Source organism: Rosa chinensis, chromosome 1, assembly GCF_002994745.2.
Source record: "Rosa chinensis cultivar Old Blush chromosome 1, RchiOBHm-V2, whole genome shotgun sequence".
Taxonomy (NCBI): domain Eukaryota; kingdom Viridiplantae; phylum Streptophyta; class Magnoliopsida; order Rosales; family Rosaceae; genus Rosa; species Rosa chinensis.
In genome coordinates, this window is record NC_037088.1 from 59,688,631 (window position 1) to 59,716,127 (window position 27,497).

At 37.0% G+C, this 27,497-nt stretch overlaps 5 protein-coding genes across 6 annotated transcripts; 2 read left to right on the forward strand and 3 right to left on the reverse strand.

Moving 5' to 3' along the window:
• Positions 1–744: 744 nt before the first annotated feature.
• Positions 745–2,504, forward strand: LOC112182971 (protein EARLY FLOWERING 4). Of its 2 annotated transcripts, XR_005802702.1 has the most exons (3): positions 745–1,200; positions 1,679–1,730; positions 1,799–2,504. XR_005802702.1 is itself a non-coding variant. In XM_024321553.2 (2 exons), exon 1 carries the CDS (start codon positions 830–832, stop codon positions 1,175–1,177), a length of 348 nt encoding a protein of 115 aa, XP_024177321.1. In that variant the 5' UTR covers positions 745–829; the 3' UTR covers positions 1,178–1,200; positions 1,679–2,504. The 2 variants fall into 2 exon arrangements, 1 of the variants encoding a protein (XP_024177321.1); XM_024321553.2 differs by having other exon boundaries at positions 1,679–2,504.
• A 185-nt stretch (positions 2,505–2,689) lies between these two features.
• LOC112182970 (peptidyl-prolyl cis-trans isomerase CYP20-1-like) lies at positions 2,690–4,644 on the reverse strand. Its single transcript, XM_024321550.2, has 7 exons — positions 4,491–4,644; positions 4,309–4,377; positions 4,156–4,224; positions 3,906–3,953; positions 3,470–3,652; positions 3,262–3,337; positions 2,690–3,002 (listed from the first exon to the last, which is right to left on the reverse strand). Exons 4-7 carry the CDS (start codon positions 3,940–3,942, stop codon positions 2,864–2,866), a joined length of 435 nt encoding a protein of 144 aa, XP_024177318.1. The 5' UTR covers positions 3,943–3,953; positions 4,156–4,224; positions 4,309–4,377; positions 4,491–4,644; the 3' UTR covers positions 2,690–2,863.
• A 3,722-nt stretch (positions 4,645–8,366) lies between these two features.
• Positions 8,367–9,914, forward strand: LOC112171067. The gene is made up of 2 exons (XM_024308309.1): positions 8,367–8,793; positions 9,205–9,914. Exons 1-2 carry the CDS (start codon positions 8,367–8,369, stop codon positions 9,912–9,914), a joined length of 1,137 nt encoding a protein of 378 aa, XP_024164077.1.
• Positions 9,915–14,802: 4,888 nt separating this feature from the next.
• On the reverse strand, positions 14,803–18,533 carry LOC112182966 (cucumisin). Its single transcript, XM_024321541.2, has 9 exons — positions 18,377–18,533; positions 18,028–18,226; positions 17,338–17,581; positions 16,721–17,237; positions 16,519–16,622; positions 16,081–16,308; positions 15,895–16,006; positions 15,576–15,768; positions 14,803–15,438 (listed from the first exon to the last, which is right to left on the reverse strand). Exons 1-9 carry the CDS (start codon positions 18,512–18,514, stop codon positions 14,909–14,911), a joined length of 2,265 nt encoding a protein of 754 aa, XP_024177309.2. The 5' UTR covers positions 18,515–18,533; the 3' UTR covers positions 14,803–14,908.
• Positions 18,534–21,922: 3,389 nt separating this feature from the next.
• Positions 21,923–23,079, reverse strand: LOC112171072 (zinc finger MYM-type protein 1-like). The gene is made up of 3 exons (XM_024308313.1): positions 22,974–23,079; positions 22,807–22,890; positions 21,923–22,557 (listed from the first exon to the last, which is right to left on the reverse strand). The coding sequence occupies exons 1-3, from the start codon at positions 23,077–23,079 to the stop codon at positions 21,923–21,925; spliced, it is 825 nt and encodes a 274-aa protein (XP_024164081.1).
• Positions 23,080–27,497: the final 4,418 nt, after the last annotated feature.

A 27,497-nucleotide genomic window follows, 5' to 3' on the forward strand; every position in this document is an offset into this window, starting at 1 on the left:
ACAAATTTTCCAGGAACTTTTGCCTTTCACGAAGATTCCTTGGATACAAGCCAGTATAATTTCCATTGATCTTTTCCCTTTTCCATACGATAAATGTATGTTTGATTTCGTTGGTCGGATCTCACTTGCCTACCCATCAATACAAACACCACACTATCTCTTCTTGTATCTAAAATACTTAGTTTGTTCTATAACAAAGTTTCAATTCTACACCCACACTCATCTCTTCGAGCTCCTTATTGATTGGTTTGACTTATGACGGACAGTTTAATACAAGATCTTCTCCCTTATGCAATAATGATATCATTATATACAACCATTTATAGAATTCTCATTTTCTTAAAAAAGAAGAAGAGAAGAATTAACAAGTAAATGGTAAGTTAGGAATAGCTCTTCAAAGAATCATAACCGAAAATAAGTGCTACATCAAACTAGATAATGACCAAACGGCCGTGCAAAGCTCATTTAGCAACTCTATTAACCACCATATCAGTTTTTTAAAAGATAAAATGAAAAATTATTCAACCGTTATAAATTATCACGTGTCGGTAGTTCTTAACAATCTGATTAATGTCTATAGCCTTATCTTGATAGTGATTACTCTATTTTTATTTATTTATTTATTTATCTTTTTTGTTTTCATGATCGCGATCACGAGCAAATTCATCGGTTTATGAACCAAGCTCAAACCCACGATATTGCTAACTGTGATTTAAGCATTAAAAAAAAAAAAGTGAATGATGATTTTGTTGCCACCGACCGAACCCAAAGCAAAGCAGACAAAGAAACCTACCTACCAAACCGACCAAAAAATTTCCATGCAGCTCACATGACCACCCGCGAATCCTCCTCCGGACTCGACTCTTCGAGCATGGACGATCAGCCCACCAAACGCACCGTTTCACTTGATCCGGAACCCGAACCCGGCGGCGAGGTCTGGGTCGAAAACTTCAACCGCAGCTTCCGCCAGGTGCAGGCCGTCCTCGACCGCAACCGCGCTCTGATCCAGCAAGTCAACGACAACCACCAGTCCCGGATTCCGGCCAACATGGTCAAGAACGTCGCCCTCATCCAGGAAATCAACGCCAACATCCGCAAGGTCGTCTCGCTCTACTCCGACCTGTCCTCCGATTTCTCCACCGTCTTTCCCAACAAGGAGCGCTGCGATCCCAACTAGTCCGTCCCTCGGCGTTTTGCTAAGTAAAATTACTGATCCGCCATCGTTTTGATTTTGAAAATTCAATAATCGCTGCTGTGCTAGGGTCTCTGAGTGCTTTTATTGTGAGTCGTGTTTGGTGAATAAAATCGCTGAATCGAATAATGCTATAGCTTGTGCTTGTGTGGATTTGTTTGTGCTTTAATTTGAGGAAATTTTTCGTACTTGTGATTGGATATTGTAGCTTAATTTGATGTGAATGCATTAATTTTGGAATGTGTATCTTTAACTCTAGACTCTAGTGATTATATCTCCAAGCTGAAGTGAGTTTTGGGGTTAGTTTAGTACATTGTGTGGTTGATAGGCTTGTTTTGATCATTTTGCGGGAGAGAAATGTAGGTGTGCTTAGGTTGGCTGTCAAATGCCTTGAAATTGCTTAGAAACTACATAACTTGCTTCGTTGATCTAGTCATAAGCCGTGATCTGTGATGCTTATGAAATTTTGTGTTCTTGTTTTACAAGGAGGATTACAGTGCAACTGCTTTCCTGTTGAACCTGCCAAACTAAAGACGAGGTACTTATGGCTTTTCGCTCAATGCCTTGTTCGTTGCTAGGTCTCATGTTAAGCAATCTTCTCAGCAGGTCAACACGGAATGTTCAGATGAGTAGCTTGTTATTAGTTAGGATCTGAATTTGGGTGGTGAAGAATGAGTACATGCTGCTCCATAGTAGAGGGCAACTTCTCCCACCTATTCTCATGAAAGAAATTTGCGACCATCGGATTAGCAACTTCTGAATCTGTTTGGTTAAGTTGTATTGTGGATCTGCTCTGCTATAGTTCTCTGCCTTGTATTGTAAAAGACCACTATATTTCAACCTCCCGTGATATTCTTACTGAGACATTGATTACTGAATAGTAAGGAAGAAACTCTTTCGTTGCCTTCCAAGGATTCAAGAGTATCATCATTTTGAAGATCTTTTACCGGATTTAAGTTCATGGTATAAGCATAAGAAGTCTAGACCTCTTATCTACAGTTCCTGTACTCCTGTAGTAGCTGTGTTAGGCTTGAAACTGTTCTGGAGGTCTTATGATTCAATCACTTTGCAGCCTAATATGATCAGAACACTGGAAGTGCGGGCATATTGGCAATTCTTGTTTCAAGCTTGTTTATCCTTCAGCTCACTTATATGCTTATTACCTGTTGTTGATTACGAGGCTACTGGATTCGGTTGGTTCATTTCAAGCTTTCAGCTTTGGTTTTGATGTGGTTCAATAGCAAGTTTGCTGTTAGGAACAGTCAACAAATTCTATCATTAATGCTAAACAATGTTATACCATTTGTATCTAGCTTCTCTTATTACCTCAATTTTGCTAGGGTCGTTCATTCAAGCTGATTAGATGTTACCCATTGTTAAGCTTCTTTTCTTGGAGTTTCTTCCAATGACATAATAAACTCCAGGAACAATTTGGTGATTCACAATCAATTGCAACTCGTCATGGAGTTGAAGTAGTGAGCAACTTGATGCGTACAATTAAACCAAATTTCTTTCTAAATATTAAGCCGCTAACGTGCAATATAAGCGCGTAGTATGAACAACAATATCTCAACTAGGCAATAGTTGCTTATCATTTGTATTAGATCAGTCACATCGGAAGTTCACTGATATTGCCATCTTATCATTTTATGAAAGAGTAGGGTAGGCTGGTCACATTGGAAGTGCACCGCTGTCTTTGATAACAACCTCACTCGTAGGTATCTCATCCGATCCTCCTACTCGTTCAACCTTGTACACAACGTCCATTCCAGAAAGCACCTTGCCAAATACAACATGGTGACCATCCGACCTGTGAAGAAAAGGATAACCAAATGCAAGAATGTAAGTTATTGAAAACATTATATCCAGAGATAGAGCTAAATCTGTCAACAGCAAAAGAGCTCATTCGCCCAGTGCATGGATCCTCTGGCAATTTTCATGTCCAAACTCAAAATGATAACCTTGCCCACAGTTACTACTTGATTGACCTAGTTGCCTGTTTGAGAACACCATATTTGGAAATTCAACAATGAAGATATCCCCACAAGTTGGAAAGAAGAAAAAAGTACCAGCTAGTTTTGACAGTCGTGATGAAGAACTGTGAGCCATTGGTGTCTTGGCCAGAATTTGCCATTGATAAATAACCTGTTTGTCACACAAAAGGACCCGGAACTCAAAATTACTAGGAAATTAGGAATACACATATTTGCAGTATCTACATTTTGGGAGAACTTTTGCATGAGTAACTACTCGGAAACAAGGAAGACTTTAGCTTGCCTGGTCCAGTGTGCTTAGCTTTGAAGCTTTCATCCGCAAACTTTTCCCCATAAATCGATTCTCCACCTCTTCCATCGCCAAGAGTGAAATCCCCTCCCTGAATCATAAAGCTGGGAATAATTCTATGAAATATACTCCCTTTGTAGTGCAGAGGTTTCATACTCTTTCCAATTCCCTTCTCCCCTGAAACCCAAGCCTACGTTAAACTCAAAAGTAGCAATAGAAAAGCCATAGCTTCCATTTAATCATGGAAATACATTAGGAATAAGGCAGGTAATCACAAGATCACAGTAATTAATGGCGCTTAAGTTACTTGGCTACCAGTGCAAAAGTGCTCGAAAGTTCTCTGCATTTGAAACACAAATTTTGTTTAACTATTTCATCACTGGACAGATAATACAAGCATATTACACCGGATGAATTACTGGGTACCTACCTATGGTTTTTGGAACTGTTTTTCCAAAGAGACCCATGACTATGCGACCTGAAAGACAATACAATGTGAACAAATCAAGAAAACAACATTAATCTACCGAAAGACACCAATGACTTGACATTTTCTCTGAAGTTTTATGTTTTGGGAATTAGGGGAACACAAAGTTTCAACCTTCATTTAACTCGATCAAATACCGGAACAAATTAGCAACTAGCCTGAAAAACTTGCTAATCTGTTAAAGAATTCATACCAATGGGTTTCCATCGATTTCGATATCGAAGAACACTTGGTGGGTCACTTGTTCCAAATCATCACTTTCCTGCCAAACCCAGAAACACAAACCATAAGCTCTGTCTGCTTCCACAGAAAATTGGGTGCTTAGAGTAAGAATCAATCCTCTCACCTCAACAATCTCACTTTTGTTTTTGAGGGTGTTTGGCTGTGATAGGACTTTATCATTGCTACATCAATTCTGGTATGAAGTTCACAGGTTGATGAGTACAACAATTTAGACAAATTATTATTAAAACACAAGTAAATCCAAGTTCTTTGAACTGAGAATCACAAAGAATCATGGAGTGGTACCAGAATGACAACTAATGTCGCCAAGAGAAGCAAACCCCTCAAAAGAGCTGCTGCAGCAACCAACCTTCTGGGCATCTCTCTCCGCTTTCGTTTACCAAGTCTTCCGCAGCAAAATTGTAGACTTAAGACTGACCCAAAAATTAAATATCGTAGAAGACCATGACCGGTTCTTCTAATCTTCTATTTTGTTCATATTTTCTTCATATTCCTACTCTTGTCTTTCTCCAACTCCAAAATGCTAATTTCTTTTTTTTCTTAAGAAAGACGTTTTTTTTGTTGAAACTGAAAGTTGATTGCATTAGATAAATGGCCATAAATAGGCTAGAGACTATCAACACTAAAGAGTAAAGAAATTGGCGGGGAAACAACTAAAATTTCACTTAAGTATCGTAGCTCAGTACAAATCAATAATGCTCGCTTTTAAGCGAGCCTAGTACATGCTATAATAACCTCGAGTCCTAAGAAAAAACAATCATCTATACCTCGCTTGCCAGGCACGCAATTTTGGTATAAACGAAAACATAGAAACATCTCAAAAAGCTCCTAGAAGCTACCATTACACACACTAGACTTGAAAATAAATGTTAATAAACTTAAAATAGAGCCAACTCATTCTCCTTAGGGTTGGAGTCAACGACATTAGCCAAGTCCTCAGTCAAATTCTTCCTGGCCTTAGAGGCTTTCTTTTTCTCATTACCTGCGTCCTTGTTCTTCTTTTCTTTATCACCAGTACCACAGCGCATCTTGTTTAGGTTACCAGCAGGTCAACCACATTTCTTCTTAGTTGCGCTTATCAATAGCCAAACTCAGCCGTAGCTTTTTCGAGGACACCGAGACATCACCTCTGTTTGGCTCCAATTTTCTTTTGGGCTCAACAACCTGTTCTCTTTCTCCTCTTCCTGGTAGTGGGAGATGCATGATCATTGTTTTCTTCAATTTCCCGAATAGTGACTTGACGCCGAGCCCTTTGGGGAAGGAAGGAACCTGTAGACACAGATGCCAAAGTTGCAGCTATCCCAAATGGAATCTATGCTTTGAAGACCAGATTAGGGCAACTGTTATTTGCCCTAGCCTCTGGCACCCTGATCCCCTGTGCTACATCTCCAGCACCGCCTGTCTGCCCACTCGGACTAGGTCCGACATTCCCAACTCCGTCCTCCAGCCTCGGCCCAGAACATTGTAACCCTACATGGGTTACAAAGCCGCACATGTTGCACCTACAAAGTCAAATCGGAATAGAACCAACACCTTCACTCGATCCTCTAACAAATATAGGCGTTGATTGAGTATGGGCTGCGAAAACTTGATCTCCACCCTGACATGGAGCACACCTCGTCGGAAAGCCAGCATGTCCCACTCCTTGAGATCACCTATGGCGCTGCCAATCATGCACACCACCCTTTCCGATCTGAACTCTGAGGGCACATCCATCAGCGTAACCCAATAGGAGGAACGTTGCAGCAACACTGCCAACACATGCTCAACCGTTTCAATGCCATCATATTCCGCTAGTGCTACAGGGGCTCCGTTGAAACCCCAGGGCCACCACGCCAAACACGGTCTCTGTCCATCAGATCTGAGAAAGTGAGCACAACCCAATCCCCTACTGCTGGCTCCACCCTAAGATCCCCATTGACATGCCATGCAGATTGAAACATCCCCAGAAAGGTTCGTTTTCGATAATCTCTAGCTGTGAGCAACTTGCTAACCATGTCTACTTCCAGTTGACGGAGACCCTTGCCCTTGGACGACCTAAGATCCATTACTTTCTTTCAATCTACTAGTGCCAAAGATGACACTAGTCGTGCTGCCCATGTGTCGATGTCCTCCATGGTACTAAGACGCGTAAAATCTTGCTGAAACTCTCGCACTCAACGAAACCCTAAGCCTAGAGCGTTGAAACCCTAGAGAAAAGTGAGAGAGAAGCGGTGCTAGCTTATATATCTTTTTATTATTTATTCGCTTCCATTATGTTCTCTCTACAATAATTGATTTATTCTATTATATATTCTTGTTTATTTTTTCAAAAACAAAAGTTTAATTTGACACATGCGTGGAGAAAGACTAGTAAATAATAAAGAAAATAAAAATTAACAAAAGTTGGACTTTCTTAGAAAGAAAAATGAGCCAGGGGGAGGAAGCGTTCTGACAAGATCCCCCGAGCACATATTAGTCTCTGGGTCTAGGAAGCCTTTGAGTACACCGTGTGATTGACAAATAAAAAATAATAATTAATAATTCAGTATTAGATTTTCATGAAGCACAGGCAATGAAATTGATGACATATAAGGTAATTAGTACTTTTTACACTCTAAAATCTAAATACATGCCATCAATTTATTAGGAGACCCAAACATTTCTAAATATGTAGCTTATCACTTCTATTCCATCAACACTTATTGATAACATAGGTTACTAACAAGCTTTCAAAAAAGTAAGAGGTGTCGGGCCGGGGCATCCTTTATGCAAAGGGTAGCTCCGCCCCTTATGGTCTTTGAAGAAGAAATGCCCAACAATCAAACAAATGTTAAATTATTACAAATTATGCTCTATATATATATATATATATATATATATATTTTACTAGTGCAGATAAAAAACGAAGCAAATGGTAGCTCCACCCAAGGTTTTAAATCTCTGCGATATTTTCGATATATCCCCCGATATCTCATTTTTTCGACCGACCGATATATCTAGGGGGTAAATATCTTATCTTTTACCGTTTCTGCGAAATTTCTCTGACATTGTCAAATATCCCCGATATATTAGATATTTGCGATATATCCCCGATAAAGTGAAGAAATATCTGTAAAATTTGAGGTAAAAAAAAAAAAAAAAAAACTCGGTAATTCTCTAAATGAAAATATGTGTGAAGAGAGATCTCCTAAAGGCAAATCTGACTATCTGAGTGAGGAGAAATGCCCTCAAGGCGAATCTAGGTGAGTAGAAAATCCCCTCAAGGCGAATCTAGGTGAGGAAAAAAATCCCCTCAAGGCGAATCTTTACCCTGGAGAAATACCCTCAAGGCGATTTTGGATGACAAGTAATTCTCTAAAAGTCTAAATGCAAATCTGTGTGAGGAGAGATTTGGTACTATGTAGTCTATGACTATGTCTGTAACTCTGTATGTAGTTTGTAACTCTGTAGTTGAATAATAGAAAGAAGATAAAGCCATAAAGGTTCAATTATTCAAATGAGGCCAAATGACATTGCAGAAGGAAGTCAAGGAACCATATATGGATGACATGATGAGAAGAGAGTGCAGAGTACGGAGTATTAAATTTTGGCTATGCATCTTGAAAAAGTGAGGAATAATGAAGCTACTGTGTAGTCTGTGAGTGTATAGTCTGTAGTTGAATAGTATAAAGAAGCTAAATGTTCAAATGCTAAAGTAACTATCAAATGGAATAGGTGTTATGTGTAGTTTGTGAGTGTATAGTCTATAGTTGAATAGTATAAAGAAGCTAAAAGTTCAAATGCTAAAGTAACTATCAAATGGAATAGGTGAATAACATGCATAAAGAGACTCAGAGCAGGCCGTCAATTATTCAAAAGTGGCCAAGTTTAATTATTTGAAAAGAGACCAAGTTCAATTATTTCAAAAGAGGCTGAGTGAGTTTGCAAAAGAAACAACATATTAATGAAAAACAGAGTGACTGTGCATCTTGAAGAAGTGATCGAGGAATCTATATAAGAGTTTATCATATACTTTAATTTACTCATCGAAGCAGTCTTGCAGTCGTTTTAAAGAAAAGAAGTTCTACATTTCTAGTATAAATAGTTCTTCTTAATATTACACGTTATGTTTTAGATCTAATTTGCAAGTTATAATAAATATTTACTTGTTTTAGTACATTTTTATATGCTAGATTAAAAATGGCAAGCAGCGGTAGAGGTGGAAATGATCCAGCATGGAAGTACGTAACTCCCGTCGACGAAAATCGAAATGGTACAACATGTATATTTTGTTTTGCCACTTTTAAAAGTGGAGGAATTACAAGATTGAAGAGTCATTTATCGGGTTATGATCCTCACAAGAGTGTAAAGAAATGTGATAAGGTGCCACCGGAGATCAAAACAGAGGTGATAGCATGGATAAATAGAAAAGATTCTATTAAGCAAGAAAAGGCAGCTGTTCAAGATGATATTAGAGAAGAACTCCGCAATGATTATCTTGGCAATCAAACAAGTCTGTACTATGACGATGACGACAATGATGATGATGGATTTCAGTATCCACCAGACATGCACCCTACAGAACGACAAGATTATCGTGTTGCAGTAAGACGATCAACCGTAGATCGTGATAAGAACTCTCAGTTTAGTAGAAGATCAAGATTTCAATTTCCAAAACAATCGAGAGGCGGTAGTAGCAGTCAACAACCGCAACAAGTTGATCGATCAAAAACCTATCGGTACTCATTTCCTGAGCCTCCAGTAGCAATGCCATCAAAAGATAGTCGATCAAAACAAAGCACAATTAAATCATTACTAAAAGGTGGTAGAGAACTATTGGCAACAATGGTGTCCAAATACCACATATATGATGTTGTCCCTTTTAACAAAGTTGATTCTCCACATTTTTAAAACATGTTGACTACAAATGGAAATCTAGGTAAATTATATTGTATTTACATATTTCTTCATGGACGATTATGTTAAGTAGAATTTATATAATGAACATTCCTATAAAATAAATCATTTTCTTGTTTAGGTCCTGGTGTAAAGCTTCCTAGCTCCTATGAAATTCAGACTCGTTACTTAGAGAATGAGTACATAGAAATGAAAAGGTATGTGGATACTCACAGAGAAACCTGGAAAATATATGGATGCACTATCATGCGTGATGGATGGACTGGCCCAACCAAAATGTCTATTCTAAATTTCATGGTGTATTCAAAAGGTTCAACTGTGTTTTTGAAGTCTGTAGATGCTTCACATATGAAAAAAAATGCTCAGTACATAGAACTATTGTTAGATGAGATTATACAAGATGTTGGACCAGAAAATGTTGTCCAGATTGTCACTGACAATGCATCAGCATTTAAAAAGGCCAGAAGGGAACTACAGAAAAAATATCCGCTGTTCTGGATCCCGTGTGCTGCCCACTGCATCGATTTGATATTTGAAGATATTGGGAAGCAGGAGACTGTTTCCACTGTCGTCAAATGGGCTCAAAGTGTAACTAACTACATCTATAATCATGGTTGGGTACTGGTTGAAATGAGGAGCATCATGAAGGGAGATTTGATTCGACTGGGTAAAACTCGATTTGCAACAAATCACATTGCTATCGACAGTATCTTGAAGAAGAAATTTGATTTGAGAAAATTGTTTACAGGTAGCGCATGGAATGAGAATGCAGCGAGTAGGACCAGAGATGGCAAAAGGATAGAAAAAAGAGTCCTCGATGGGACATTTTGAGATGGCATGGAAGCAATCCATAAAATTTATAAGCCATTGTATGAGATTCTTCGAATTGTTGACACAGAAATTCAGTCAACCATGCCCATATTATATGATATGTTTGAAAGAGTGAAACAACAAATATCACAGATAAGAGGAAAGAAATGGGTGCTTAAAATCATCAATGATCGATGGGATAACACATTAAGTCAACCATTGCATGCAGCAGGTATTATTTCTCTATCTCGAAATACGTTTGTATCTTGATAATTACTTAGTTAGATCTATATTATATAACTTTTCAGTTTCTTGTTTGTAGCACATTTCTTAAACCCAAATTTTCATTATCGACCTGATGTTGGTTATAGCCCATGTTTCACAAACTCTCTGTCAACAGTTGTCGAACAATTTAACATAAATGGAGAAATTGCGAATACATTTATGGATGAGGTAACTTCTTATTGATGACAACCTTAAAAAATTTTGGGATTAGAAATGACCAATTTTCAAATGGTTAATGCAAATTGTATGCTTTAGGGATGCAAAGGAATCATTTGGGTCAACCATAGCAAGAAAAACAAGAGAAACCAGAAATACAGGTTTGTGGTATATCCGTATATGTATACATTAAAACACACACACACACACATATAATTTCTTTAATACAAAATGTTGATCTACTATAGCAGTAACTCATTGTAGTAGCTTTACAGCTGATTGGTGGACACAATGTGGGTATTCTGCACCAAACATGCAGAAAATTGCAATGCGTATTTTGGCACAAACGGCTTCTTCTTCTGCATCTGAGAGAAAATTGGAGTACATTTGCTATTATTCATACCAAGCAAAGGAACCGTTTGGCATATCAGAAGATGGAAAAGATTGTATACTGCTACTACAACATGAAGATGTGGCTACGAGATAAACAGGCAAAGAATAATGTGGTCAATGAAAACAACTATATAGATCTACTTTATGTTGCAAGCGAGCCGCTTGATAATGGCATTGATCCACTTCATGATTGGATTATGCCTGTACACCTCGATGATGAAGCTGGAAGACCTCTTCCACAAGTTGTAGAAACTGCAACTAATGCTGGAATCAACGTAGAGAAAGTCTTATCTGAAGAAGTTGTTAAAAACCCAGAAGATAATTCAGATAGTGATGATGCGTGGGGTGGTACAGCAACTCTAGATAGTTCTGATGATGGTGGAGAGGGTGGAAGAGGAACAGATGGTGGAGGTGAAAGATATGAATATGGACAATCTTCTATGGATAGAGGATTCCAATTTACCTGTGAAGGTAATTTTGATCATGCCACCCAAGATGAAGACCACGGAGTGAGAACAGCTGGTCATGGTGCTCAAGAGAAGACCCGATATAGGAGGAGGACTAGAGGTGCAACTGATGATGAAAGTACCCCATCTGATGTTTCTTCAATTACCTTAAGTTTTGATTTTATCAGTTTAGGCACAGAGCGCAGTGAGATCTCAAATGAATCTCATGAAGGCAACAATTAATTTGGTTATGATGCTTATGGATATAATCAATATGGAGAAGTATATGATCAGTCATCCAGTTTGATTCATCCTTATTATCCCCTTATAGGGGAAATAGTCGGCAGCTCTAAAGAGATCTATAACTATCATGTTCATCACTACAATTCGCACTATATGGGTCATATGTCTTGGTCCGATTATTGCATTTTTGTAGACCAGCTAGCGGCTTTTCAACCGCCTAGAGTCTCTTTTTGAATGTAGATGAAGTTGACATTTATATGTATTTATATGTAGTTCTAAATTTCTAATAAATTGACTTTTTTCAAAAACGATATTTTCGTACCCTATATCCCCGATATTTCAGATATCTCCCTTTTTCAAAGTACCAATAGATATGAAGATACTGATATTTAAAACCTTGGCTCCACCCCTTATTAATAACATAGTTTAATTAACAAGCTTTCAAAAAAGTAAGAGGTGGCGGGGCACCCTTTATGCAAAGGGCAGCTCCGTCCCTTATGGTCTTTGAAGAAGAAATGCCTAGCAATCAAACAAATTTTGCATTATTACAATTTATGCTCTCTATATATTACTATTGCAGATAAAAAGCCTTGCTAATGCAACCATATAATTTGGCATGAAGTTCACAATTGCCAATTACTGAAAACTAAAGCAAACATATAATAACAGATATAAAATTGTAACCAAGCATCCCCTTTGGTTTCATTCCCAATTCATAACCGAAAAGTTTTCTAGTCCTGTTTGACACAAACATGATATGATATGACTCTATAAACATGTACGTACTAGTTTTGATTAACTTGGTGTGTTGGCATTCCATACAAAACGGGAAATTACCTTTGGGGTTAATGGGTTTAATATCTTTTATTCATTTTAAGATATTTTTCTTGTGATACAAATTGTATTAATTATTGATTCTCTAAGTATTTTAGGATTTGGTGTCCTTAATTATTAATTTTTTGTTAATACAAAAAGGTTTTGTTTTTGCTTGTAGAAGGTGGATTAGGGTATATAGCTGTGTTGGCTGGTTTGTTTGACAGCAGCTAGTCTTGTGGGTGAAAAACAAGCGGCAATAGAGAGAACTTGGAAGACAAGAAGAGTTGGTGGCATCTTGCATGTTTGATAATTGAGTCTACATATGAGTCAAAACACTTGATCTATGTTGAAGCGTTCTTGATCATTGTTTCATATGCTTAACTTCTCTTGAGATCAATAGAGGAGCTGTGAAGAAAGGAGAGCGATATTTGGTGATCGTTCAAGTGAAGAAGGAGTTCAAGACGGAAGACAAACTTGGTATTAGTTTTCATCTAATCATTGTAGCCAAGCTAGTGCTATTCAAGTTTGTAAAGAACATATCCTTCATCATAAGTTAATTCTTATTTTGGGTTCTCAAGAGTAAGAGCCCCGCAGTGTTTTTAATCTCAAAAGTTGAGATTTTCACTGCGTAACCAAAAACTGGTGTTCTGTTGGTTATTTTTTGGTTTCTGCCCGGTAGGGATTGATACGTGCCTTGCAATCCCCATTTTCCAGAAAAACATTTCATCCTTGTATTTTCAAAAAACAAACAGTGAATGGTTGGGTGGATAGGAGTTCATATCAAATTGGGTGTCTTACATATCTTATCAAGTAAAAAGATGCCTCGATCATAATATTTATCATATCGAATTGAGTTTCTAATTATATATTAACTGCGTATCTTGTTCAAGTAGTGTCTCATAGTCTCAAGCTTCCCAAAATTTTACTAATAAAAAATTGGGCTAAATACAAATTACTACCCTGTGGTTTAGGTCCAAAATCAATTCAGTCCCTCAACTTCTAATTTCATCAAAAACACCCATGCACTTTCAATTTTGATCTAATAGGTCCAATTTTTAAGTTTTCGTACAATTGAGTTATTTAACTTGTTAATGTGGCTCATATATGGCCTATGTTTTATGATGTGGTGTCGATGTGGTCTGCATAGTCAATTTAGGAGTGAGTCCTACTATTAAAATAATTAGTTTTTCAATAAATAATCTAACTATAACTTGAACTCATAACAGAATATTCACGAATTGGACCTATTAGATCAAAATTGAAAGTGCAGGGACTGAATTGATTTTGGACCTAAACCACAGGGTACTAACTAGTATTTAGCCTTAAAAAATTTGAGACCAAACAAGTTTACCCTACCTACAATCACATGCCGACTGTACGTCTTAATCTTTGATTCAATTGGCTACGTTTCTTCTTGTTTATGGTTTGGTATTACTTTTTGTTGTTTCTTTTGAGGAGTTTTAGTTTCGTGTCCCTCTTATGTGTTACCTATTTCGTATAATATATTTTTTAATTTTTCATTAAAAAAAGAAAGAAAGTTATATACAGTTATACACACACACACACACACACAGTCCTTCTTAGCTAAAGACGTCCTTACCTTAGCTTAGGAACGGATTTTCAGTTTTTGACAACTTTTCGATCACATATAGAGGACCTTTCCACTAAGGGATCCCTTTTTTGGTCTTTTCTAGGGATAGGGCATTAGACCAACTTTTCGATCACATTTCACACTCTCAACCATTCAGTTTTTAGGTCCTAATGTGTAGATCACCTCTGCAAATTTTTAGTCAAATCGGTGATCGTTAAGGTATCAAACTAGATTAGATCAATGAACGAACCGAATCTGTCCAACCTGAACTGTTCATACATATAATTGTAAATCACAGTTTTGAATGCCTTAAAGGTAATCAATTTGGCTGAAAATTCGTTGAGGTGATCTACACATTAGGACCTAAAAATTGAACGGTTGAGATGTCAAAATATGATCGAAAAGTTGGTCTAATACCCTATCCCTAAAAAAGACCCAAAAAAAGGATCCCTCACTAGAAGGACCCTATATATATATATATATATATATATATATATATATTAAGGGATGAAACAAGATTAGCTCCTCGGAAGTAGACGATTTAGGGATCAAGTCCTACCCTCAAACCCGAAGGTTAATGGTCTACTACGTTTTGGAAGCCCAAGGCCCGACCCCCTATTTATGTTTATTATTGAAAAAAAAATAGCAGTACATAACGGGGAGGACTTAGAAACCAAAACCCCGTGGAGAAACACATTTGAAATGAAGTAAAGCAAAAAATACAGGAAAAAGCCCAAAATCATGATCCACGGTAAGAAATTCTTGATGAAGCATCAAAGCTAAGACATTGCAATAAAAAGCAAGGTGCCTCATCCTACCAAAAATTGCCAACATGGTCTGATCCATAATAGCAAGAGCATCCGCAAGAGCGTTCCCTCATAAGTGGTGTCCCATATGTGTTCAACCAAATATAAAATTATGTAAATAAGTTAGTTTTTCATGGCAAGCTGAAACAAGTAAGCAAATAAGAAATAGATCATAGATGAAATATTAGAGACATATATTATTATAATTGTGCCCATAGACTTGGACATTTCCAATATTTTTGCTTTCGCTTACATTTTATTACATGACACACCTCTTAATTAAACAGCAACATAGACAACAATGGGGCTCCTGACTTGGAAAGCACCATCATCCCACACCAAAGACGCAGAGATTAGATTTGATTTCTTAATCGGCCCTTTTATAGTGACAACAAAAGATTTCTTTTGCCCGAGATATGTGAACGATAGCACACTTGGATTCACATTGATTTTGAGTCCCAATGGAGCCACCGTTTTAGCTCTGTATGTGGATTTTGAAGATCCAACATTAGTGACAGTTCTATGGAAGACCCCATTGACAAATTTCGAATCCTTGATGGAAAGTGCAAAAGAAGGATAGTTCATGTCATTAGCTGTTCTATTAATAGATTTTGATGAGCAACTAGTTTTGTCCATGGTTATGGCTTGCAATAGTTTACCATTGTATCCTTGTGAACACAAAAAATCTATGTAGTCTTGTCCATCAAGATCATACACCAAACCAGGATATGGCGCCCTAGAAGGGTTTATTAGGCCAGCTCCGTATGCAAATTCAGCGTCAGGGCTAGTTTTGGCACTCATAGGTTTAGCTGCAAAAGAATGGAAATACATAAGGATTTCTATATCTTTTTATTACTAGTCTGATAACTTGTCCAATATTCTGCAACATAACACTACTTTCTCACAAGAGATCGAAATCTCTTCTTTGCAAATTATAAAAACAAACCAGTAGTGATGAGAGCCGATTGGATAGCAGCTGGTGACCATTTAGGGTGAAATGATTTGACGTATGCAGCTACGGCGGTAGCATGGGGGCATGCCATTGATGTCCCAGTTTCTATATAGTATCTAGCTCTACTACCACCACCACTTGGGGGATATGCTGCCAGAATGTAAGTTCCTGGAGCCGCTAAATCTGGCTGCAAAGACATATATTGATATGTAACTATTAAACATGCATGTTCTACTTCATCAATCACTTGCAATATCATTGCTCTATCTTGAGCCTAAATATACAATTAATATTTCATTATGAATTAAGTCACCTTGAGAATGTTGGGATTGATCGGATTTGGGCCCCTCGATGAGTAGGATGGCACGTATGGAGCCAATACATCACTAATCTCTTCACTTTTCCATATAGTTGCAGTTGCATTCCTATAAAAATCAAGATTAATTAACATGCATATCCTAATACCAACTGTCAAGCTTCTTAGTTCTTTAATAGTTACCTTGTTGAATTTATGTATTTGTAAATGTCGCTGTTTTCTTCCAACCCGACGAAAGTTGCAGGCACCGGATAAGGGCCAAGCAGTTCATCGTTGACTTTTTTTCCTGTCAGAACAATTCCGGCTGCGCCACCCAATATCGCCCCAACCCCAGCCTCATCCATAGGGCCATCACACAACACAATTTTACCTTTGATCAAATCTTCGTCTACGTCATCTCTTCCACAAAACCTGTAATTAATTTAGTAACATGATACATCATATCCAGGTTTGGGAATGGTCACATTTTGGGATGATAATTAGGGTAAGCTTCAACAGATTGAACAACAAGAAGCAATTAAGTTAGAAACAATATTTACCCTATTTTTTTTTTCGAGTAAAGAATTTAACCCGAGCTTAATAAGTCATTAATGGATGAAGTCCTAATTGAAAGATCAATACCTAGAGATACTCCCGTCAACACCTGCTTTTGTATTGGGCGCGTCTCCACCATAAATTAAAGGATAGAATTTACCCCGGAGGCCATATATGTTTGGTAAAAGTCCCTGATAGTTAATAAACAAACAAAAGTTACTAGTTAGAAATGTAGAGAAGTACTAATGAATCATAAGTAGTAGTTGCGAAGGTAGATTTAATTAATTACCTCATAGATTTTACCGTTACCCAATTGAACCTTGGTGATGAATTGGCGGTTTATGGTGGTAGCAGCCACAGAAAGTTGCCATGGTGCAAAGTTTGTCACAGTTTTTGCGCCCGGACCTTCGTTACCAGCTGCCATAGAAACTAATATCCCATTTCTGGTAGCGTGAAATGACCCAATTGCAAATGAATCCTTCAAATAATCAAATGGAATAGTGCCCCCGAGGGAAACAGAGAGAATGTCTACACCGTCAGCAATGGCATCATCGAATGCGGCTAGAACATCAGCATCGTCACAACTGCCACTGCTGCCCCAACATGCTTTGTACACAGCAATACGCGCTGATGGCACCCCTCCTCTTGCTGTTCCCGACCCTAAACCATTAAAGCTCACCTTGATCACTGTGTTCCCAGCTGCTGTTGATGCGGTGTGAGTTCCATGACCGTTTGAGTCTCTTGGAGACTCAACATCTTCTTTGAATGATTGAGAAGCATGATAATATTGTGCTCCAATGATTTTACTGTTGAGATTTTAGTAAACAAATCCATATTAGCTAGTACAAAAAGTCATTAATTTATTTAGTGACATGCATGTTAGAATGGATCGATTAGTTAGCATACTTGTTACAAGTAAGATTTCCATTGCCTTGACATTTGCCTTTCCATTTCTTGGGTGGGGGACCAAAACCAACATCACTAAAGCTGTCCGACTCTGGCCAAATTCCACTGTCTATCACACCAACAATGATATCCCTTTCAAGGGCGCCTCTCTTAACTGTTTCTGGAAACCCAACAAAGTTCCATGACTTTGTTGTTTTGACGCTCCTCTGTTTGCTTGGGAAGACAGACACTACACCATCCATTCCTGTATACATACATTTGATCATATATATATATATATATATATATATATATATTACACATATATACATTAATTATTGTGAAGAGTATACGTCGAAGTCAACACACAGATGGTTAAGATAAAAGTATGATCAAAATGCACATGTTGATAAGCTATGGGAGCAGTTAGCAATATCAGTTAGCATGGCTTAGTAATCGAGTCAGTATAAAAAGGGAGATTGAGATTCATCATCTTACTGAGTGAGAGTTGGCAATTGTACAATTTCCCAGAAAAAATACCAACACATGGTCTTCATCTTTCTTCTTCTTCCATTTACGTTTAGCCAGTTCTTTCATTTTCATCATCAATACCAGAAATTGGCTATTATAATATTTATACGTACACTACGCCATCTATTCCCTTATTAATAGTAAGATTTATTTAATGCAAAGGTAGGGTTGCAGCAGTACCAATCATTTTTTGTGCTTCTTGCTCTGTGAGCATTGCAGCAAATCCATTGAAACTTCTCTTGTAGCTGTGAAGAAGCAGATCTTCATGTGCAATATCAATGTTGCTACTGTCGACTACGTCTTGTAGCATATTCACATGAAGATCAGGTAATATGGGTACCCCATTCTTTGGCTTGCCGCCCATATACACAACATAAGCCTGCATCCAATTGCAAGATCCACGTTAAATGAGACCAAACTTTCAAAATCGACGCAAAGTGATATGATCAAAAAATTTAATATCAAATGCATAAGCTAATAATGTAAGTTAATTTGGATTATTCGGACTAATAGAACTTGAGAGATATACCTTTCGGGCATCCTGAGCAGCTGAATGAGTAACATCGACAAGCAGTAGAATACTGCAAATGAGGTTGAGAAGGAGAAACCATCGAAGAGCCATACTATTACTCTGTATGGTGCTACTAGCTAGAGGCATTGCTCTCATTGTCTCATCTAGAAACTTCAACATGTATTTATAGCAGGAATTGTTCGAGCAAGTATAAGGTGAAAAAGTAAAGCTTCAAAGCTCAAACTTTTTCATGTAAGCTAGCCAAAAGTTTAAGGCTTCTACGTACGTACAATTCTGGATGCATGTAATTTTATTCAAAACAATAGTAAATATCATGGATTTCATTAAGAATAGGATAAACCCAAAAACGGTTCTTAAAATGGAAGTGCTGCAACATAAAATTATGGGATAATTGACCATTTTTCATCCACATTTAGCAAAGACGATTGAGTATCAAAGGATAAAAGCTCATACAAAATAAGATAAATTTGCATTTATGGAAATTTAATAATAACTTTTGAAACCGACAATTATTATTATTATTATTATTTTTTGACTGTGTCAAGGGGAACCCAAAGGCTTTCTAGGCCCAATATAAACTCATTCGGCGCATGTGAAATGCTCAAACTGTGCATTGCAGCACAATGTCTGACCACTTTGACAGCTTCGGGGTTCGAACCTAAGTTGGGAGCACACCCAACTAGGCAAGAACCACTAGGCCATTTATATACAACACCAAATTTTCTGTTGAAACCGACAATTATATATACAACACCAAATTTGCTGTTGCATTTTGCTAATTAACTTCCAACCTGGTGACAGATGAAATGCAAAGCAATATTGACGTTGTACGTCTACGTTATAGTTGCATAATTTTGGCTAATTATTTCTATCCTCGTGAGTTGCATGGATGACATGAAAGCAAATGAATTATGGTGCTTCTGTTTCTCGTCTTTCCTTGGTGTGGACCTCGGCCTCACTAGGTTCACAAACACATGTAGTATCAAAGCAGAAGCATGTGATCGAGTTGGAGAATATATGTACTTTCCTATGCATCTTTTGCCATACAGTGTCCAAAGTGGAAGCATAATTAGCAAACAAATCAACATTTCGTGTGCTGCTTTAGATTTGCTTTAGATATTTGATGTTGATCTGCTTTGGACTGTCAGGGACCCGAGAGAATTATGGAAGAGATAAAAAGAGGTCTCTATACTCTTTCAATACTTTTTCCCAGTGATATGAACCATAAATTGGAAAACAAAAGTAAAGACAATCTTTGTGGGAATAAAGCGGAAAGATTTCGTGAATTGTTTATGGCACTTTGGTCATGTCATGAGAGTATGATTGATTTGTATGCAAAATATGACACTAATTAACGGATTAATCCCATGAATTATGTATAATGTATCTATGGAGATACATAACCCATAATTAAATATATTTTGGGTGGAATGATGATATAGTTTAGCAATGAAACTGTTGAAGAGTATTGACTTTAGTGTGTCTTGTCAAACTAAGATTAGTTTTATAGTTGTAATAGGAGAGAATTCCCGATTCAGGTTAGAATAAGAATTCTTATACTCCAAAAAATTATACTTTGTAATCTCTATATATAGAGCTCATATTATCAATCAAAAGACAACAACTCTCTCTACAATCTCTTTGCATCCTAATATCCTAAAACAGAAAATAATTTGCCATTATTGAATTTCCTTGGTTGTGAGCTGATCAATTTCCATAGTCCGTTGGAGGCAATCGTTACTCCTAGCTACTTGTTCCCCAGTTTCAAAATCTCTTCGGGTTTATTTATATGGTCTTTGAAACTGATTCGTTATATATTTTTGGTGATGTATTGAGCTTACCCAAGAATTGTGGAATAAGTAAAATGTCCCCTGTTTTTCTGCTGCAAAATTCAATTCCCTTTTTGCATCACCTTCTCACGACAGTACGACATGGGGGGAGCTTTGTTTGAGCGCGTACTTTATCAACACCCATGTATTCCTATAACCATTTCACCTTCTTATTATTGACTTGTCCGACCCATTGTCGATACATTTGTTGAATCAGAATCTGATGATCGACGTTTCAGTAATCTTGTTCTTTATCTGAAAACAAATCATTTTGAGTTTTGACTATGTAACTACCTCTCTCTTAACTTTTTGCTCAAAGTGTGTGACCTTCACCAAAAATCTTCTGCAAATGATCAATAACCTCCGAGTTATCGGAGGTTCCACAGACTAAAAAGAGGAGAGAAAACAAGTTCAACAAGTAGTGGCACTCATTTATATGAAAAATAGCTACTAAATGATACTTTTGAGTTTTAGAATACAAGCTGAAAGGTGAGTTGATTTACATGAAAGGAGATGGAATACAAGTTGGGATAAGAAAACAGCTTGAATATACAACCAAAAAAGGAAAAACAAAATATAGTACATGATAGCCTCCATCAGTGGCGGAGCCAGGAATTTAGGTTCACTGGGGCACAAAAAAAAAAATATATATATACATACAAAATCTTTAAATGTAGTTTATATCTATTACAATGGTAATTGCCCTCGACGAGATTTCATATTTTGAAATCGTTGCATGATAGCTTCATCATCTATGCTAGTAAAAATGTCCTTCTCAATATATGAAATCAAGCAATCATTCACAAACTCGTCACCCATTCGACTACGTAAACGAGTCTTCACAATATTCATAGCAGAAAATACTCTCTCTACACTTGCAGTCGCAACTGGTAGAATCAATGCTAGTGTCAAAAGCAAGTACACCAGTGGATATGTCACATCTTTTTTTTGTCTGAACCATCTTTTTTGCAAGATCAGAAATTCCCTGCAATTCAGAAAACTCAATGTTGGAGCGCATGTCTACTATGTAATTTTCAAGTTGATCATCAAGTACCTCTAGATCATGTGCAGAAAAATCCTGAGGATAATATTGGGCCAACTTTATCAACTTTTCTTTGTCAAAAGCTGAGAATGAATTTCCCGGGTTCAAACATGACATACAAAGAAGCAACTCAGTATTCTTCTCATTGAAACGATCATCCAACTCTTGAAGCTGATTATCAATAACAGTATAAAACAACTGAACACGGTAATGATGCAAGTTTGTGATCACTTAAGCATTGCGCTTTGATTTCCCTTGAGCTACAAAACATTCATCCATGTTTAGAACTTCAATAGAATGCTTCTCACAAAAAATTGTAATTTGTGCAAGTAAAGAATCCCAACCACTCTCTCTCATTGCCTGCAGTCTTTCCTTGCATACAGTAACCAAGTTCATAGCATTCACAATATCTTGATCTTTCTTTTGCAGTGCTTTTGACAAATCATTTGTGATTCCCAACACTTTTCTCATCAAGTGCAGACAGAAAATGAATTCATATGATCACATATAATCCAATAAAACCCTTGCTTCTAGCTTTTGTTCAGAACTTGTTCCATCCATTCTGACAACCTCGAGTACAGCTATCACAGATTTGAACATTCTAGACAAGCTAATTAATGTATCATAATGAGAGCTCCATTGTGTATCACTAGTTCGCTTCACACTAGTTTCCTAATTCAAGCCTTGACCACTTGAAAGCTTATTGTTTTCTAGTGCTTCTAATATGTCATCACCATGTTTTTCTCGAAGAATGTCTCGTCTTTTAGCTGATGCTCCAACCACATTCACCACATTACCAACCAAAGTAAAGAAATCTGAAACCAAATCATGATTCTTGGCCACTGCTACCAAAGCTAACTGTAGTTGATGAGCAAAACAATGCACATAAAAAGCACATTTATTTTCATTCAAAATAAGTGTTTTCAAACCATTCATCTCACCTCTCATATTACTTGCTCCATCATATCCTTGACCTTGTTGTCTTGAAATGCTTAATCTATGTCTACATAAAAAATCATCAATAGCTTCCTTTAGTGTGATAGCATTGGTATTCGTAACATGCTCAATACCCACAAAGCGCTCAATCACATTTCCATCATCCACATACCGTAGTACAATGGCCATTTGCTCCTTTGAGGACAAATCTCGAGATTCATCAACAAGAATGGCAAATAAAGAATCACCAAGTTCACTAGCAATTGTATTGACAATTTCAACTGAAATAGCACTTACAATGTGCTTCTGAATATCAGGTGATGTTAACTTCAAATTTTCAGGAGCATTTTTCAATGTGACAGCTTTTATATCTTCATTATAACCGCATAACCATTCCAAAATTTCAAGAAAATTTCCTCAATTATTTGAATTTTCAGATTCATCGTGCCCACGAAATGGAAGTCCTTGCTTCAAAAGAATTCTAACGACACAGATTGATGCACTTAAGCAAGTCTGGTAGTCAATCCGATCTTGGCTTGTATGATTTGACAATATGGTTTCAATCCGTTGTTTTTGATTTAGTAACGCTTCACAATTTCTTTGAGCCTTGTTATGGGTACTGTTTGGCCCTCCAATATGACCATATACTATACTCTTCTTCTTCCAGTTCTTAAATCCGTCACCCACAAAAGTATCACCACCTCCTTTTTTAAAAAGATAACAACATAGACAATATGCAGCATCGTTTTTAATGCTGTACTCTAACCAAGTAGGAAAATCATCAAACCACTCTTTAACAAATCTTCTTTTCTTTCTCCCAAATTCTGTGATAGGAAACTCATGAGCTCTAGGTTGACAAGGACCTTTTTGTAGATAATATCTGCGTACTTCATCTTGAACATTAGGATGATAACTTGAAATTGGAGGACGATTTCCAGGATCAGAAGGATATTTTTCATTACTTTCAGGACAAGGCTTCTCTGAATTACTATCATTCTTCTTTGTTTTTTTTTTGCGGGAGATGAATCCAATGAGCTATTTGTACCCGATGACTCTTCCGCACCAGAATTTTCTTTTCTTTTAAAGTACCTTAACATATTTGAATGAAGAATAGAGTTGTATTGAGAACCAAAAGAAACGAATACAACAACACTCTTCACAAAAGAATTGATTGAGAATCATTACTTGACAATGTATATATATATACATGTTTTTTTTAATCCTTTTCTTGTTAGACTTGAAAATCCGTAAATAATAAGGAAATAGGAATCATTAATCCTTTTTCTATTAGTAAAAAAACTAGAAAAAAAAATATTATATAAAGTTAAAGGAAGTCAAACGTGAGACCCACGTTTCTCAAACAATCTCAATGAAAAGAACTGAAGGAGAGCACGTGAAGTACTCTCTTGACATAATATTTTTTTATTATATAATAAAGATCTTATATTAATATAATATTAATACTATATATATATATATATATATTAATTTTTTTATTGAAAATGTGAGTGGGGCACGAGACCCACTGGGCCCCTGCCTCCCTCCGCCTCTGGCCTCCATTTAACAAGATCTGCTTGAGCACCAAAACCGTTGAGAAGAGAAGTCTAAGCTACTGCCGGAGCTGCTGTTTTTCTTTTGTGGGGAGATTTAAATTCTCTCATCAGCTCATCTTAGTTTTCCAAGTTGTCATGACATTTGATATTCTCATCTGTGTAATGGTTCCAGAAAATGGATGAGGAACTTGACGAAAATGAAGAACGATGAGGGAACAAAAAGAGCAACAGCAGTTGCATACCTTGTTAGGATCAGAATCCATGAAAGCAATTGAAACAAGTAAATTAAAGGAAATTTAAAGAAAATCATTCAAACAAGATTCATATTCATTGACAATCTCTTACAATGGAGGCAGATTGCCTTATATAGCTCTACTACCCATCCCTAAATACCTGTTTACAAGATAACCCGACCCAAGTCCAATTACCATATAATTATAGATCCCAAAATGGATAAGTAGCCTATTTGGGTAACTGAAGACTGTAGCCCAAAATAATAAGGAATTATAGAATAGGAGTCCTAACATTCCCCCCTTGAATAAAGGCAATGTCCTCCTCCTCAGGCCTTAAATATGCAACAATAGAGAAATGAGCCCAGACTTCTTCAGCAGAAACCATTCCACTCACATTCATTGCTTTTATCATCTCATCTGCTTCAACCATCCATTCTTCTATAACCAACCCAGCAGTCAACAACCTGTAAGGTGGCATGGTTAAAATTATACCATTATCCAACATCTTATGACTCTTCTCTAGGAGTCAGAAACAAAAGCACTTGAGTAGTCTTTTGTTTAGGAATAGAAGAAGCATGTCATGTAGCATATTCATCACATAGAACTGGTGTTGTGGAGATCCCCTTCCCAAGCTCTTCAAATTAGGATGTCCTAACCAAAAGTATGAGTATAGTTACTTTTCTACTAGCATAACCTTTGGGAACGATAGAAAATGCAGGGACAGGGAACACCAAAGGCCTCTCACTTGTTATATGAACAACATGTTTGTAAAGGAATAGCAAGATCACAAGAACATCCACTTTACATTCAACCATGAACTTGTCAGCTTGGGAATGCTTTGCTGCACCCTTGCAAATCATGGTAAGAACAGATTGTGTGGTCTCATTAGTGCAGATCATGGTAAGAACAGATTGTGGGGTCGCATTGTCCATAATCATAAAATCCTATTCCGAAATATAATCCAGTTGCCAATATCTCTATCAAACTATAACATGAGGAATATCATAGTTGAACAACGGAAGACACCATAATGTAGAGTAGACCGTGTGAAAATTTTCATCGACAATTTGCAAGACAAACATAAGACCATAGTCAAAAGCAACTTGGAAAATGCCCATGTATAAGTGGTTTCCAGTAAAATCACCTTTGTGTACAGCCAATACATTTTAGAGTGATCTGTGTGTGAATATGAGTTGGTAATGTACAATTCTGCACCAAAATGACAAACAAGTCTAATAGCAATTGCTCCAGTGGGAATGATGTGAGATACATTATCAAACATGAGCTCTATTTTCAATAATACATCACCAATTAACATCTAAGCCTTGGTCACAATCAAACCATGCAAGTTAGTACCCAAACTTTTAAACGTAACAATGGTGTAGGAAGCCAAATCCAAAAGGTGGCTATCTCTTTCTTTGTCATGTAATGTCGAGGAAATTCCACTATTTGAGGTGGCATTAATTTCTCTACAAGGTGCATATGTAGAGACAACACATAAGCAACATAGAAGATAGCCGCAGGGAAAATAACATCAAGTGCTGCTTTCTTGTTGTTCGACATATTTGCAAAGATCATACTCAAAGATTCAAAGACATGTGAGGTGGTTCCCAGTGCAAAATATGGTAACGTAAGAAGTGAAGTATTCTTGCTAATACTGCACTTATATTCATGAATCAATAGCAACCAAGCATGGAAAATTAGATGCACAACAGATTGGATAGTAATAATAGTCATTGAAACAAATCGACCATAAGTGTACCTTGAAGAAGAGAACTCGATCTGAATTGATTTGGAGAAAATCAATAACTAATTCATCAATACAAAAAGTGTTAGAACCAATCAGTATATACGTACAGGAACAATATATATATATACATATATATACATATATATATATAATACAGATATGGAATATAACCAGAATATATAACAGTGGGTGAACAAATTGAAATCAAATAGCATTAAGCAGAAATTGAAATTTACTAACTTGATCAGATAGAGGCCTGCAATGCAGTGACCTAAGACAGAAATTCGCCCCCACTTGTGCTGCAGTTTTGGACGTCTATCTAGAGGATACAACTATCTGGTACAAGTTCTTGCACTAGGGACGAATTCTACTTTATGTTTCTCAGAATAACTTTGAGAGAAGGAAGAAGAAGATTGATTGATTCTTATTGACGACCGAAGGTCGTCCTTATATAGAAGCCAAGACGATCAGTTGCGTCGGCAGTTGTCTGACGTTGTTTGATTCCATCCATTGCAACTATTAGATTTTATCCGAAAATCAAACAGTTAAGCAAAAAATAAAATCAAATTTAGTCAAACCAAGCCCCAAGGCCCATCTTTGACTTACATATATATATATATATATATATACTATTTTTATGGGAAACCGAATAGACAAAGCCACCAAAGCCCACTTTTAGGTTTTGTCATCTATATACTTGTTTGGAATTAAGTGGTCTTATAAAGGCCATAACCCTCACAATTTCCTTCCATGTGGGACTTTAGTCCCACAAGTTCCAACAAAAAGAACTCCTTGACTGACATATGGCTTCAATTTGGCTATTTAAACTCTCAGAAATGGCACCCAGTATTGTGTAATGATTATTGTACCGTGGGTTTGCAACTGATCTATTTCCTTACAATTTTGAGCAGACCATTAAGCACTAGGTAGAGCAGCACAGTTGAAATTTTTCAAAGAAACCATTTGATTGCAAGTTGTTGGTGAATAAAGGTTTTCCTGCAACAAGACAGAGTTACGAAATTGACTAGTGAACACAATTAATGAAGAAACCATTTTTGACACCAGGTAAGGCAAGCAGACGAATCCACAATGCCCATGGAATTGTAGCTCTCAAATGAACTGGTTCTAGTGCTAGTATGATCAAATGTCCTTGTGTTGAGTCGAGCATATGAGTCTTAGAGCACCTCTTCTCATGTTGCTTTTCCATGTCAAGGATGAGAGACGGTTCGATACCAATAACACAACAAAATGATGCTAATGAGTAAAACTGAGTGATCGCAAATTTTGCATTATGACCATTTTCCGCAATTGCTGTCACAACATGCTTAAGCAGCAAATTGACTGAGTCCCTGTCAGTACTCGTAACCAGCACTGAGTCCGTTACCCAAGCAGTAATCCTTCTTAAGCAGCCATGCACAAGGGTACATGTCACCCTTGAATAGTGAAAAAAACCCTTCTGTCTTTGATATTTGAATTAATGAAAGCTTGAGGAGCTTTAGTAATTGGCTTCTCATATATTGTAACTCAAAACAAACACAGGCTCATTGTTACTAGAAAGAGAATTAAAATCAATTTTCAGGACAGTGGTTGCATGGGAAGCTTCCATCATTGCTTTTTCCATAGATGACACAGATGACTCCAATGCCAACAATTTTGAAGTCACAGATGACATTGAAAATTTAAGACTGAAAAATGCATCTCTGAAACACTGCTTATCTGGTGTTCTTTACACTTAAAAAAGAAATGCGTGTTCAACTTGATGTCCCAAAATGCAT